This window comes from Pithys albifrons, chromosome 15, assembly GCF_047495875.1.
Source record: "Pithys albifrons albifrons isolate INPA30051 chromosome 15, PitAlb_v1, whole genome shotgun sequence".
NCBI lineage: Eukaryota > Metazoa > Chordata > Aves > Passeriformes > Thamnophilidae > Pithys > Pithys albifrons.
The window spans coordinates 3,113,899-3,128,673 of NC_092472.1; the positions used below are offsets into that span (position 1 = coordinate 3,113,899).

The following is a 14,775-nucleotide window of genomic DNA, read 5'->3' on the forward strand; positions in this document are numbered from 1 at the left end:
ACGTCACCTGACCGTTCTCGTCGGAGTCCAGGTCGTTCACGTTCACAAGGGCGACCACTGTGCCGACTGGCGCATCCTCGGACACGGGGCTCGACAGCGACAGAATCGTGATCTCGGGGGCGTTGTCATTCTCGTCTGTGATATCTATCTGCACTTCGCAGTGATCGCTGAGCCCGCCGCCGTCCGACGCCTTCAGTTCAAAGCTGTATTTACTCCTCTCCTCGAAATCGAGGGGACCCGCAGTCCTGATCTCGCCGCTCTCGCTGTCAACAGTGAACAACTCTCGAACGCTTTTTGGGGCGCTGCTGAAGGAGTAGGAGACCTGACCGTTCGATCCAGCGTCCGCATCCGTGGCACGCACTCGCAGCACCAACGACCCCGCCTGCAGATTCTCGGCCACTCGCGCATCGTATACGCTTTTGCTGAACACGGGTGAGTTGTCATTGGCGTCCGTTATCTGATCTGGCTGGATCTCCGCCATCTACTGCAGTAAGAATCAGCTCAAAGGAGCTCTGCTTCTCCCTATCCAATGCTTCGTCCAGCAATAATTCTGGCTGTTTTTTTCCACCTTTTTTCTCCTTCATGGCCAGAGTGAATGAAGGGTTGCTGCTGAGCTGGTAAGTCAGGAGCGCGTTGCTTCCCGCGTCTGCGTCTTGGGCCATCTCCAGAGGAAAACGAGATCCTGGCAGCGTCCATTCACTGATCTCGAGGTCCAGAATAGCCTTGCTGAAAATAGGGGAGTTGTCATTCACGTCCTGGATGGACACCTCCACGTGGAAAACATTTAGCGGGTTGTGCACCAGCGCCTCGAAGCTGACAGAGCAGGATGCCAATTCGCCAGTCTCTCGTTCACGTACAAGTTCCCGTTTTCCTCGCTCACAGTGAAATATTTGAGCTGCTTTTTGACGGCAGACGCCACCCGCAGCTTGCGCACCGGCAGCTCGTCCGGGCTGAGCCCCAGGTCCCGCGCCAGCGGCCCCACCAGCGAGCCTCTGGCCAGCTCCTCGGGGATGGTGTAGCGGAGCCGCTCCGCCGCCGCCCGGCAGCACAGGCACAGCAGCACAGCGGGCAGCAGCAGCAGCGCTCTGCCGCCTGCCGGCCCGCGGCTCTGCCTCCACCTGCCCGCTGCCATTGTCGGCAGCACTCGCCGCGCTCTGCCGGCTCCTGCCGCTGCTCGGCCTCCTTTCCGGCCGCTCTGCGCAGCGGGGCCGCCGGAGCGCAGAGGCGGGCAGAGCGCAGCGGGGCCGGCGCCGGCTTCTTGGCCGCTGCTGCCCGCGCCGCCTGTCGCCTGTGCTGTCCGTGCCGCTGCCGCTGTGGCCGGCGCCGGCCGAGCGAGCAGCCTGCGGGGGCAGGACGCTGCGGCGGCTGCGGCTGCGGCTCCAGCGCCTCTCGGCGGCGGCCAACAGCGGCACCCGGAGGCGCCGCCACGCCACTGCAGCCGCCTGATGGCCGCGCTCCGGGTGCCCGGCTTTGGGCCGCAAGGAGGGACTGCTCCGGCTGTGGTGTGTCTTCTTGATTCCAATCAGCAAGAGCACAAACTCTTGCTTATTATGCTTCCTGAGGCGTTTGTAACGGAGGTGCTCTGCTTGGTCCTTTTAGTTCGTTATTGCAATGAATAGCCAGAAGTAAATCTTCATAGCAGAGTGATACAGAGAGGAACTCATCTGCTCTTAATAATACCAGAGAGCAACGCTAGGAGCATTGAATGATATTGTAAGGAAGACTTCAAGAGCATGTTAGCACTGTGTAAAATACCTTGAAGTCTGCTGAATACATCACGTGGGATGAATTAACTTGAGAAATGAATCAGCATAAAGCAATGTAAGAAATCTCTATACTAAGATAACATTAACGTTTACTATTTTGTTTCTAGTTCTTGAGAGTTCCTGCTTTTGCATCTCAATACTTCAGGGGCTGACAAAAGGAAAGTGCAAAGCCACATTGAGTCTTTCACAGGTCCAAAGAAAGGTTTTGGTTGGGACAGTTATTTAAGATCATTGAATGCTCATCTCTGCCATGCATTGCAACAATTTCCACTAGTCTAAATCACTCTTGACCTCATCCAATCTGCCCTTTCTCTTTAGGAATACTCACAATTTCCCTGGGCTTTAAAAACCCGTGTCATATATCCTGTCACTACGGGCCCTGATAAAAAGGCTCTTTCCATCTTTCTTCTAATCTTATTTATAAATTGAAAAGGAAAGAGGATTTGAAATCTTTACAGGGAAGCTTCCTTTCTCCATACGTAAGGAACTGAACTACTTCTTCAGCCCGTCTTCATAGCAGAAATGTTCCAGCCCTCAGAACATTTTTGTGGTCCTTCTGGGGACTCTAGCAGGTCCATGCCCTTTTGGAATATTGACCCCAGATCTGCATGCAGTACTCTAGCTGTGGTCTCAGAAATTTAGAGGGGGTGAGCCACCTCCATCAACCTGCTAGATGTAATACTTGTCAGGGAGCAGAAGATACCATTTTCTTTCTAAGTAGCAAGTGCACCTTGCCAAATCATGCCCCATTCTATCATCTGCCAACAACCAGAGCCTGTTCCCACCCTCTATTAAAACTAGAGATTGCGCTCACCAACAAGTAGGACATTTCACTTGACCTTGTGGAATTTCATGATGTTTGTATGTGCCCGCTTTTCTATTGTTTTAAAGTCCATCTAGTTGGCATCTCTGCCCTCTCCTGAATCAACTCAGCTTGGTGTCAGCTGGACATTTGCTGAAGCATTCTCAATCCCATTGTCTATGAAGATCAGAAATAGTACTGGTCCCAGTAAGGACTCTTAGATGATAACACAAGTTACAACAACCTGGTTTCCACTTGGACATTCACCCATTGTCTACAATTCTTTGGAGGTCACTATCTATCCAGTTCCTCATCCATTTAACAGTCTCTAGATGAATGCCCGACATGTTCTGGGACACTGTGTGGGGTCACTCTGTACATTCTCCCACTGGTCTCTTCATGGAAAACTTGACTTCAGTGGGGAACCAATCATCATTTGAAGGACTGCAGTAGAGATGCTTTTGCTTTATTACACTGCAGACAAGTGTGCCTGGATGAGTACATAGGCCTATGAAAGCCTTCCTCTTTACAGCTGTGAACATCACAGGTGTGTATGGGAACTGCATCTGCACTGGGACAATTGGAAGAGATATGACCTTGTACATAAGGCCAGACACCCTGAGGTTGAGCTTCTGAAACCAAGAGTTAGAAAGACACAGAAATGAACAGATCAGCTCTGATAACATTTTATAGTCCTCTCTTAATGTTCAGAAGCAACTCAAACTGCATGGTGCTCCCAGGCACAAGCATGTGTTGTCTACGACATCACAAGCAAGGGAACAACCAAGTTCTATAACCTCACACACAGACCTCTCTTGTCTTCTCTCCAATGCTATGCAACTGGCAGGTTTTATTCTAACTAACTCATCATCAGTAAAATTTACAATGAGATGATAATGCACTGCAATAACTACAAGAAGGGACGTCCATTTGCCTGCTCACCACCATTCTGAGAAGAAAGTGAAAGATTCTAAAGCACACTAATGATAAACAGCCAAAAGATCTTTTGATTAGCAGTCATCCAACAAAAAATGGCTCCTCAAACTAATGGCTTAGACAGTATCTCCTGCCCCCTTTTATTACAAACACTGTTCCACACAGATGCAACTTCATGCTTACACCTTTCTCCCAACAATAACAGGTCAATAAGATATGCTCATGTCTCCACACATTCCCACCTAACACAGCATGGAGAATTGGCACATAACCAATTGCTAAAGGAAGTTACGCTGATAATTAAAAAGGAAAGAAAGCCATAATTCAGACGACCTAGATAAGGAAGCAATAGAAGACAAAAGGTTTGTCAGAGATACTCAGAAGGAAGTCTTCTTGATCTTCATTTCAGACATTGAAATTCATTCCTGTCAGCACCTGTAAGTCATTGAGGTCTCCCCCTGCAAGTGTGACCCTAAAGTCTCACTCTGGACTACAGGATAAGGGTTTCATTTTATGAAAGTCATCACATCTCAGCAAGTTCTTTTCTATTCTATTCTATGGCCTGTTCAACTTGTACAATCATGAAGCCATAAATTTAAACACCTTCTCATAGACCTCTTTCTCAGGCTCAGTCTTTTGAGAAAGTACAACAGATTCTCTTTTACCTTCTGCTTTATATTCCTCACAGACAACATTCTGTCCTAGGTTGCTGAAGTAAGCATTTGCTGAAAAACAATCACAATTTCAATTTCTAAGGCGCTGACCAGAATTGTGAAAATGGACCACGATCTTCCAGGAAAAAAAGGCCTGAAAGAAAGTGTAATTACAGCTCTTAACAAACTCCGTATTGCAACCTTACAGGGAGATACAGTGGGATACAGGAGATTTCAAATTGTATTCATAAGCCATGCACAATTATTGTAGAAATACTTCATTGCTGGTGTATGGTCATTGCTTTTCAGGAGAGGGAAACCAGGATCAGAGAAAAAATGACACAGGCCTTGACACCAGGCATGAAATCAAACAGTGCCCTGCCAAAACCACACTGACCCACGCCTTTCTCTTTTACAAAGCCAACCTCTTATCCTCCTCACTCTGCATTCACAGCCTTTTGTCACACTGTTTACATGTACTAAACTTTTGGTTTTCTGTCATCCATTGGATAAAGAGCACCCTGGGAAACAAAACCCCCAAAATATTTTTCTTTAGTGATACCCGCCGTCATACCACACAAAGCTCTGGATGAGATCCTCCCTTCCTACCAGGTAATTATAAGACATTTTTGTGTGTTTGAAGGATTGTCAAATGAGAAGGCGCAGTGAGGATCATTTTTGCTCCATGAAAGAATTCAAACCACCCAACCAAAATCAAAAATCTAACCAAAGGAAAAATCCTGCAGCAGGGCAAGAAAGAGAAATAACCACAGGCATATAAATCATAGCTTCGCATTTCAACTAGGTACACAACAAAGGAAACAGGTTAGTGACAGGTACACAGGAGGCTAAAACAGGAGCTCACACAATAGATTGTAGTCATAGAAATTCTGTTGGATGATATAAAAAGGAAAAATCCTGGAACAGCAGCTGTTGTCCTAACTGAATGACCACAACAAACTTCACCTTACCACTTTCCTTTCAGTACTTTCAAACTGCACCACAGTAAACTCCTCCACTGGCCCTGTCTCTGGAAACACAGAACTCTTCTCTCTATCCAAACATCACACAAAAGGAAAGTTAAATCTGCAGACAGACACCGTTAAAAGTTGCACATGCACCTTCTCAGATCCAAGCACCACAACCAAGATTATGTTGCTCATCCCAATAATTTGAACTGATGTAAAATGTTATAGAGAACATAATCTGTCAGAAGCTTGATTAAAGACACACTCATCAAAGTATCATCTCAAACACAGCATCACCCTACCTCAGCACATGGGCTCCTTGGAAGGTGTGCCACTCAACCACCTAGAATGCAAAAGATCTCTGAACTCTCAACTTGATCATATGAATCAAAACGAAGCAATAAGAAAAAATAAGACACCTCTGGACTCATTCTCAGAAACATGAGCTGTAACTTTGAAAAGAACATAGGGATTTTTGAGGCAATGGTAACTGGTCTGATCTTCAACAAACCATCAGAGACCAAAGGTCCATCTTCAGATCCGTGAAAAAGAAAAACAAGGAGTAAACACTTGCAGAAAGGAAGAGACCACAACACACTCTCCTGGACTATGTAACTTGTAGTAGGTAATTAATTCAGATGCTTAGTAAGCACTGAATACAACTGTGTTCTTTCCAAAGGTCCTACATGACCTTTGTCATAAGTACATAATCCAGCTGTGAAGTTAGACAATTATGACAAAATGCAAACAAATGGGAAGAGACTCCCAGGAATTTCCAAACATCTGGAATACATGTCTTCTAGCCAAACAGTTTCAGAAGGAAAACACCACATTGCTTGATACTACAAGTAGGTAATGAATTGGAGAACAAGAACAGGAGTCCCTTGTGGCCTTCAGCAGACCCTCCAGCACAACTCTGAGGACTCAGATCTCCAGCCATTCCCTCTATCTAGGATGCACTTTGATCCATTTATTTTACAAGCATATGGCACACTAGGCCCAGTTTCCCACATCATTTCTCTCTGCTCCACCAGCTTCACACATGATGAGATGATAATGCACTACAATAATTCTCTTTATGTCTCTGCATGAATGAAGACACATTTGTCTGCTCACTGGTCTTCTCTGAAGAAACTTCTATGTCCTATAATGAAAGGCATAGCAGTACTCAAGGAGAGACTGGATCAGTGAATATCTGCTTAGGGGCAATCACCCTCTCCTTCCATCTCCCTCAGCACCTTTAATCGATACCCTCCCACCCACGAAAGGATCTTGCAGTGACTTGTATGTATAGCCAAGGCACATGCAGTTCCATCTGACATAGGTTAACCTTCAAAGACAGGAAATCATCAAAACACCTCTGCCATTTCCTCCTGTATTTCTTTCTCCACATAAAGCCAGCTACAAATGTTTTCAAAAACACACAACTTTCAAGATGATCCCTTTTCTTCCCAACAGGCAGACAGACATCATCAAGGGACCAGCTGCTCTGCAGTCCGTTCCCCTACAGGGAAAACAAGACCAAGACCAAGCACGGATGAATGCAAAGCCATTTTCTACTGACCTCCACTATGCATCGTAAAGACACTTAGAAAAGCTGAGAATAGGACAAAGGATGAGCTGCAAAGTTACACATATGCAGCTGTCAAAATTACAATCTGGAGATTTTCATGCGAATAAAGCACATGTGCCATTAGGAAGAACCTGTGAAGAACACAAACTCATTTACACTTCCATCCACCATCAACCTCACTGCCTTTGCCTCCCCAACAACCTGGAAAACTGATCAAGGACCCTACACCCACCTCCCACCAGCCCATACTGCATCAAGAAACGAAGCTCTGCTATTTTGACAGCAAGCCTGCCTCTACAGAAACAGAACACGGGGAAGAAACGGTAGAGGAGCAGAAGGGGGAGCTTCTCAGAGCCAGTTTGGCCGGAGGAACTCACCGGGAGAGAGGCGGGGTCACAGAGGCGGGAGCCGGCATCCTCGTCCCCGAGCGGCGGCGCGGGCTCGTCAGGCGGGGGCCGGGCCGGGAGGGTGTCGCAGCAGCTGCCGCCCGAGAAGCGGAGGTGGCTCTTGCGCGAGTCAGCCGTGAGAGACACCTCGTGCGAGTAGGAGTGCAGGAAGGCGCGGACGCCGTCGATGCCCACGAAGTGCGTGGCCGGCACGCCGCGCAAGGCCCCGCTGGTGTCGGCCAGCAGCTGCGAGCGGCGCCAGCGTCTGAGGCGTAGCGCCAGGAGCAGCAGCAGGAAGGCGAGAAAGAGGCAGGAGACGGCGGCCACGGCCAGCACGAGCCAGCGCGTCAGGCTGGCGGCCGGCTCGCCCGGCGCCGCCGCGTCGGCCGCGCTGCCCAGCTCGGCCAGCAGCTCAGCCACGCTGTCGGCCAGCAGCACGGTGAGCGTGGCCGTGGCCGACAGCGCCGGCCGGCCGTGGTCCTTGACCAGCACCACCAGGCTGTGGCGCGCCGCGTCGCGGGCGAGCGGGAAGCGCGCCGTGCGCACCTCGCCGCTGTGCAGCCCCAGGCGGAAGAGTCCCGGCTCCGTGGCCTTGGCCAGCTCGTAGGACAGCCAGGCGTTCTGCCCCGCGTCCGCGTCCACCGCCACCACCTTGGCCACCAGCGCGCCGGGCTCGGACGAGCGCGGCGCCAGCTCCACGCCCGCCCAACCCGCACCCGCCGGCGGAGGAGGAGGCGGGTAGAGCACCTGCGGCGCGTTGTCGTTCTCGTCCACGATCAGCAGCCGCACCGACACGTTGCTGCTCAGCGACGGCGAGCCGCCGTCCTCCGCCCGCACCCATAGCTCCACCTCGCGCACCTCCTCGTAATCGAAGGAGCGCAGCGCGTACAGCGCGCCCGTCTCCGCCTGCACCGACACGTACGACGACAGCGGCAAGCCCCGCACCCGCCCCTCCGACAGCCGGTAGCGCACGCGCGCGTTCTGCCCCCAGTCCGCGTCCGTCGCCCGCACCGTCAGCACCAGCGCTCCCGCCGCGTTGTTCTCGGCCAGCTGCGCGCTGTAGCGCTCCTGCGTGAACACCGGTGCGTTGTCGTTCACGTCCAGCACCCGCAGTGCCAGCACGGCGCTGCTCTGCAGGGACGGTGACCCTCCGTCGGTTGCCCGCAGCGTCACGTTGTACTCTGACATTTGCTCCCGGTCCAGCTCTCTCGCTGTCACCACACGGTAGTAATCCTCATAAGATTTCTCCAGCCGGAGTGGGATGCCTCCGTCCAGCGAGCAGCGCACCTCTCCGTTCGTCCCCGAGTCCCGATCCTGCACGTGCACTAACGCCACCACCGACCCCTGAGGAGCGTCCTCAGAGATCGCAGTCAGTGCCGACCTGACCGAAATCTCGGGCACATTGTCGTTGACGTCTGTGACAGTAATCGCGACTTTGGTCGTATCGAAAAGGGCTCCACCGTCATGAGACTGTACCTCCAGTTCGTAGGATTCTCCTTCCTCGAAGTCGAGCCTCTGCAACACTGTGATCGCTCCCGTCTCAGAGTCCAGATTGAAAATCTGTGAAGCCATATGTGAATTTTTTTTCAATGAATATTTCACATTCCCATTCAGACCCTCATCGGCATCGGCGGCCGTGACAGTGACGAGAGTGGAACCCACGGGAACGTCTTCTGGCACACGCACCGTGTACTCTGACTGGCTGAACACGGGCGCGTTGTCATTCGCGTCCAGCACTGTCACGCGGATCCGCGCCGTGCCAGTCCGAGCCGGATCACCGCCGTCACTCGCCCTCAGCACCAGCTCGTGAAATGCCGTCTCCTCCCTGTCCAGCGCCTTGGCCAGCACCAGCTCAGGACGCTGATCCCCGCCGGGACCCGCCTGCACGGCCAGCGAGAAGTGCTCGTCGCCGCTCAGTTCGTAGCTCTGCAGGGAATTCTGTCCCGAATCCGGATCGTGAGCCTCGGCCAGGGGAAACCGCGACCCCGGGGGTGTCACCTCAGTCATTTTCAGATTCGTTTCTGCCTCGTGAAAGCTCGGCGTGTTATCATTAATGTCCGTGATTTCCACTAAGAGTCCATAAACCTGCATTTCGCCCTCCACTATCAGCTCACAGCGCAGCACGCACTTCTCCACCAGCCGGCAGAGCTGTTCTCTGTCGATTCTCTCCGCCGTCACTAAATGTCCCGTCTTCCCGTGCAGAGAGAAATACTGTGTCCTACCTTCAGACACAACGCGGACAGCGCCGTCTCGGAGCGCCGTCAGCTGCAGCCCCAAGTCCTTGGCCACGTCGCCCACGAACGAGCCCTTGGGCATCTCCTCGGGCACCGAGTAGCGCAGCTGCCCCCACACCACCTCCCACGCCGCCAGCAGGACGCCCCACAGCAGGACTCGCTGCCGCCGGTCCCAGTGCCTCCCCGCCGTGCACATCTCGGCCGCTTACAGCTTCCGGCCGTCGGCGCCGATAAGCCTTCCTTTTCGACTCCGACCCCGGATCGCCGCTCCCGGCTGCTGTCACCGGCCCCTGCGCCTACCTGCAGGACGCATCCACTCTATGGCGACGACCGCAGGCCGCCCGGACGCCGATCCTGTCAGGGACCGAGCAACCGATCGAGCCGGTCCGCAGCGGGCGGGGCTGCAGCGCTCCGACCTTCCTCTCGCTCCTCTCGGTCAACAGCGGCGCCCGCAGCCTCCTCCCGGCACTGCAGGCACCGAGTGCTGCCGAGCGATGCCCGCCCTGTCTCGGCGACGGGCTGCTCGCGGGGACTGAGTTCGTCACTGAAACATTGTGTCCAGTTGCACCCACCACCCCTAAAAAAACCGGAAGCGCACACGGCTTGAGCTTTCATTCACACCTATGGGCGCTTTGAACAACAATACCAAAACGCTATTAATAAATGGGGTATTCAGCAGCAACTCAAGTCCCCTTACATCGCTTGAGGAAACACGAATGAGGAAGGAGAAATATCCTCGCCATTTTCCTAAGCCATCATGCAGCATTAGCTGATATGCTTCTATGGAGTAAGGATGTACCTTCAACTTTAGAAACTCCTATCATTTCAGACAACCCTAGTTTGGTAGGCCAAATTTTCAACTGAACCTCAACGAAGAGGTGTAGAGATGATCGATTTTGGGCAGCACAAGCTGACTGGCAAAAGCCCCCACTACACGTCTGACAACTGATGAGGCAGAAAGTGACATGGACCGATCTTATTTCATTTCTTCATAAAAACCTGACATTCATACAGGTACCTTCCATTAAAAGATGTGAGGACACAAGGAAAAGTAAGAATTCACTACGAAGGAATGATCTGCACTGCAGACTGCAACACCGAAAGAGCATTAAATGAAGAGGGGTTTTGCTACAGCTGTTACCCAGGCACAAACACATCGCTTCAGAAAAGAGAGATCACAAAGCAATAGTCTGAAATATCGAAATTCAATCAACGATTAAACGAATCTCGTGCTACACAATAAAGATCTGCCCTCATAATTAGTAACTGTAACGTAATTATCAACGTTTCAGAACACAACATTCGAGAACAAAATTCTTCAGCTGAACCTTGGCATATCATGAACGAAAAGGTGCAGTCTCTACCTGCCTGCTCTGAGTGGAAAACGGAGGAACACAAAATGTAAATCAGAGCTTCACTCCTACTGTATCAATTTATGCAACAGAGCCTGAAAACCAAGAGCCTTCCCACTGAACTACAAATCCGAGAGCTCAAGATGCAAGAAGGTACCCGTTCGTACCACCTATTGCTACGAGATATAGAACCAGATTCTTCAATTCCTTCAAGAAATTAGAGACCATTACAAGCCATTCCAGCAAAGAAAGGAAGTCCGAGAACCCACCGACCCACTCGCTTCAGAAGGATGCAGAGAAAGTATACGCGGGCTTACAGACCTGAGATGCATCAGGGTTAGCAGGGGGCTGTCCCTCCTCCGCGGTGCTGTTCAGGCTCGGCTTGTCACACGAATCCCCGCCAAGAAGCTCCTCCGCGGACACGATGGGCAGCGGCGGCGGCGGCCAAACGGCCTCGGGCACGGCTCGAGGCGGCGCCGCCACACACAGGTTGTAGGAGTAGGGCAAGGTGCCCTCACAGAAGTCGGCCGGGAAGGCGGCGCCGGCCACGGAGAAGCGCTGCGCGCCCAGGCAGCGCAGCACGGCGGGCGGCCCGGCCCGGCGCAGCCGCGCCAGCACGGCCAGCGCCACGCTGAGCAGGAAGAGCGCCGAGAGCAGCGCCAGCGCCAGCACCAGGTAGAACTGCAGCTCGGTCGGCGCGTCGGCGCCCGCCGGCCGCTCGCTGAACTCCGGCAGCGCCTCGTGCAAGCTGTCGGCCAGCACCACGTGCAGCGTGGCCGTGGCCGACAGCGCCGGCTGCCCGTGGTCCTTGACAAGAGCCACGAGCCGCTGCTTGGCCGCGTCCCTGTCGGACACGGCCCGCGCCGTGCGCACCTCGCCGCTGTGCAGCCCCAGGCGGAAGAGCGCCGGCTCCGACGCCTGCAGCAGCTCGTAGGACAGCCAGGCGTTGCGCCCCGCGTCCGCGTCCACCGCCACCACCTTGGCCACCAGGTAGCCGGCCTCGGCCGACCGCGGCACCACCTCGAAAGTCGGCGGCAATGGGGGTGCTCCTGGAGTCGCCCCCGCGGCCGGCGCCGGCCAGAGCACCCGCGGTGCGTTGTCGTTTTGGTCGAGCACGAAGACGCGCACAGTGGCCGTGGAGCTGCGCGCCGGCGTCCCGCCGTCCTGCGCCCGCACGGCCACCGAGAACTCGCGGCACTGCTCGTAGTCGAAGGAGCGCTGCGCGTACACGGCGCCGCTCCGCGCCTCCACCGACACGAGCGGCGCCGCGCCCGCCGCGCCCGCGCTGCCGTCCGCCAGCCAGTAGCTCACGCGCCCGTTGGTCCCCGCGTCCAAGTCCCGCGCGCTCACGCGCAGCACCAGCGCGCCCGCCGCGTTGTTCTCCGGCACGTACGCGCTGTACTCCGCCTCCTCGAACACGGGCCCGTTGTCGTTCACGTCCGACACCTCCAGCACCAGCTCCGTGCTGCTCGACAGCGCCGGGCTGCCCCGGTCCCTGGCCACCACCGTCACGCGGTGCTCGGCCGCCTGTTCGCGGTCCAGCGCGCTCGCCGTTACCACCTTGTACGAGCCGCCCGAGGACTCCACGATCGATAGCGGCGCCTCTCCTGACAGCTCGCACGTCACCTGACCGTTCTCGCCCGAGTCCCGGTCCCGCACTTTCAGCAGGGCCACCACGGTGCCGGCCGGCGCGTCCTCGAGTACCGGGCTGGAAAGAGACAGAATGGTGATCTCGGGGGCGTTGTCATTCTCATCCGTGATATCGATCCGAACTTGACAGTCACCGGTAAGCCCGCCACCATCCGTGGCCTCTACTACGAAGCTGTATTTACTCTTCTCCTCAAAATCGAGGGGACCCACAGTCCTTACCTCGCCACTCTCACTGTCTACAGCGAATAATGTGCAGACAACCTCCGGGACGTTGCCGAAGGAGTAGGACACCACCCCATTGGACCCTGCGTCCGCATCCGTGGCGCGCACCCGCAACACCAGGGAACCCGCCGGGAGATTCTCGGCCACTCGCGCCTCGTAGACACTTTTGCTGAACACGGGTGGGTTATCGTTGGCGTCCGTTACATTTACCCGAACCTGAACAGTTCCGGACTTCATAGGTTCTCCGCCATCCAGTGCAGTCAGAATAAGCTCAAAGGAGCTCTGTTTTTCCCGGTCCAATGCTCTCTCCAGTACTAACTGAGGCTGCTGACTTCCGTCAGGGGTCTCTTTCAAACCGAGAGAAAAGGACGGGTTTCTAGTGAGCTGGTAAGTCAGCTGCGAGTTGCTTCCCACGTCCGCATCTCGGGCCACCTCCAGGGGAAAACGAGCACCGGGAAGCGTCCATTCACTGATCTCGAGTTCGAGAAGACCCTTTCTGAAAGCTGGGGAGTTGTCATTCACGTCTTGGATGGACACCTCCACGTGGAAAGCGTTGAGCGGGTTGTGCACAAGCGCCTCGAAACTGACGGAGCAAGATGACGACTCGCCGCACAGCTCCTCCCGGTCCAGTCTCTCGTTCACGTACAGGTTCCCGTTTTCCTCCCTCAAAGTGAAGTATTGCTTCTCCGCGCTGAGACGCAGTTTGCGCACCGGCAGCTCCTCCGGGCTGAGCCCCAGGTCGCGCGCCAGCGGCCCCACCAGCGAGCCTCTGGCCAGCTCCTCGGGGATGGTGTAGCGGAGCCGCTCCGCCGCCGCCCGGCAGCACAGGCACAGCAGCACAGCGGGCAGCAGCAGCAGCAGCAGCGCTCTGCCGCCTGCCGGCCCGCGGCTCTGCCTCCGCCTGCCCGCTGCCATTGTCGGCAGCGCTCGCCGCGCTCTGCCGGCTCCTGCCGCTGCCCGGCCTCCCTTCCAGCCGCTCTGCGCAGCGAGCGCAGGGGTTGCCGGAGCGCAGCGGGTCCGGCGCCGGCTCGTCGGCCGCTGCTGCCCGCGCCGCCTGTCGCCTGTGCTGCCCGTTCCGCTACCTCTGTGGCCGGCGCCGGCCGAGCGAGCAGCCTGCGGGGCCAGGACGCTGCGGCGGCTGCGGCTGCGGCTCCAGCGCCGCTCGGCGGCGGCCAACAGCGGCACCCGGAGGCGCCACCACGCCACTGCAGCCGCCTGATGACCGCGCTCCGGGGCCCCGGCTTTGGGTCGCAAGGAGAGGCGGCTCCGGCTGTGGGGTCCCTTTTCGATGCCAATCAGCAAGAGCACAAACTCTTGCTTATTATGCTTCCTGAGGCGTTTGTAACGGAGCTGCCCTCCTGGTGTTTTTAGGTCATCATTGCAATGAATACTCACAAGGAAATCTTCATAGCAGAGTGATACAGAGAGGAACTCATCTGCTCTTAATAATACCAGAGAGCAACGTAGGAGCATTAAATGATATTGTAAGGAAGACTTCAAGAGCATGGTAGCACTGCGTAAGATATCTTGAACTCTGCTTAATACATCACGTGGGATGAATTAACTTGAGAAATGAATCAGCATAAAGCAATGTAAGAAATCTCTATACTAAGATAACATTAACGTTTACTCTTTTCCTTCTAATTCTTGAGGGTTCCTGCTTTTGCATCTTTATACTTGAGGAACTGACAAAGGCAAAGTGCAAAACCACATTGAGTCCTTCATAGTTCAAACAAAGGTTTTGGTTTGGAGAGTTATTTAAGGTCATTGAATGCTCACCTCTGCCATGCACCAGAACAATTTCCACTAGACTAAATCACTCTTGACCTCGTCCTATCTACCCTTTCTCTTTAGGAATATCCACAATTTTTCTGTGCGTTTAAAACCCATGTCCTATATCCTGTTACTACGGTCCTGATAAAAAGGCTTTTTTCATCTTTCTTCTAATCCTACTTTATAAATTGAAAAGAAAAGAGGATTTGAAATCTCTACAGAGAAGCTTCCTTTGTCCACCTGAACTACTTCTTCAAACCATCTACATACCAGAGATGTTCCAGCCGTCAGAACATTTTTGTGGTCCTTCTGGGGACTTTAGCAGATTCATGCCCTTTTGGAATATTGGCTCCAGATCTCCATGCAGTACTCTAGCTGTGGTCTTAGAAATTTAGAGGGGGTGAGCCACCTCCATCAACCTACTAGACACAATATTTGTTATATAGCAAAAAATACTATT

At 53.9% G+C, this 14,775-nt stretch overlaps 2 protein-coding genes across 16 annotated transcripts in view; both read right to left on the reverse strand.

Annotated features, from left to right (window-relative positions):
• Positions 1–14,775, reverse strand: part of LOC139678766 (protocadherin gamma-A4-like) — a 245,389-nt gene that overhangs the window by 51,604 nt on the left and 179,010 nt on the right. Inside the window, exon 1 of one of the 15 annotated variants that reach the window (XM_071569877.1) lies at positions 12,540–13,614. The exons of 13 other annotated variants lie outside the window; for them this stretch is intronic. In XM_071569877.1, the coding sequence (XP_071425978.1) occupies positions 12,540–13,457 (918 nt within the window). In that variant the 5' untranslated portion in view covers positions 13,458–13,614. Of the gene's footprint in view, positions 1–7,831; positions 9,612–12,539; positions 13,615–14,775 lie in introns of those variants that run through there. One more of the 15 variants, XM_071569876.1, reaches the window with a different exon arrangement.
• LOC139678961 (protocadherin gamma-B5-like) lies at positions 10,953–12,533 on the reverse strand (the record flags this gene model as incomplete). Its single annotated transcript, XM_071570260.1, has 1 exon — positions 10,953–12,533. A coding segment is annotated over one exon (1,581 nt), but the record flags the coding sequence as incomplete, so codon positions are not given.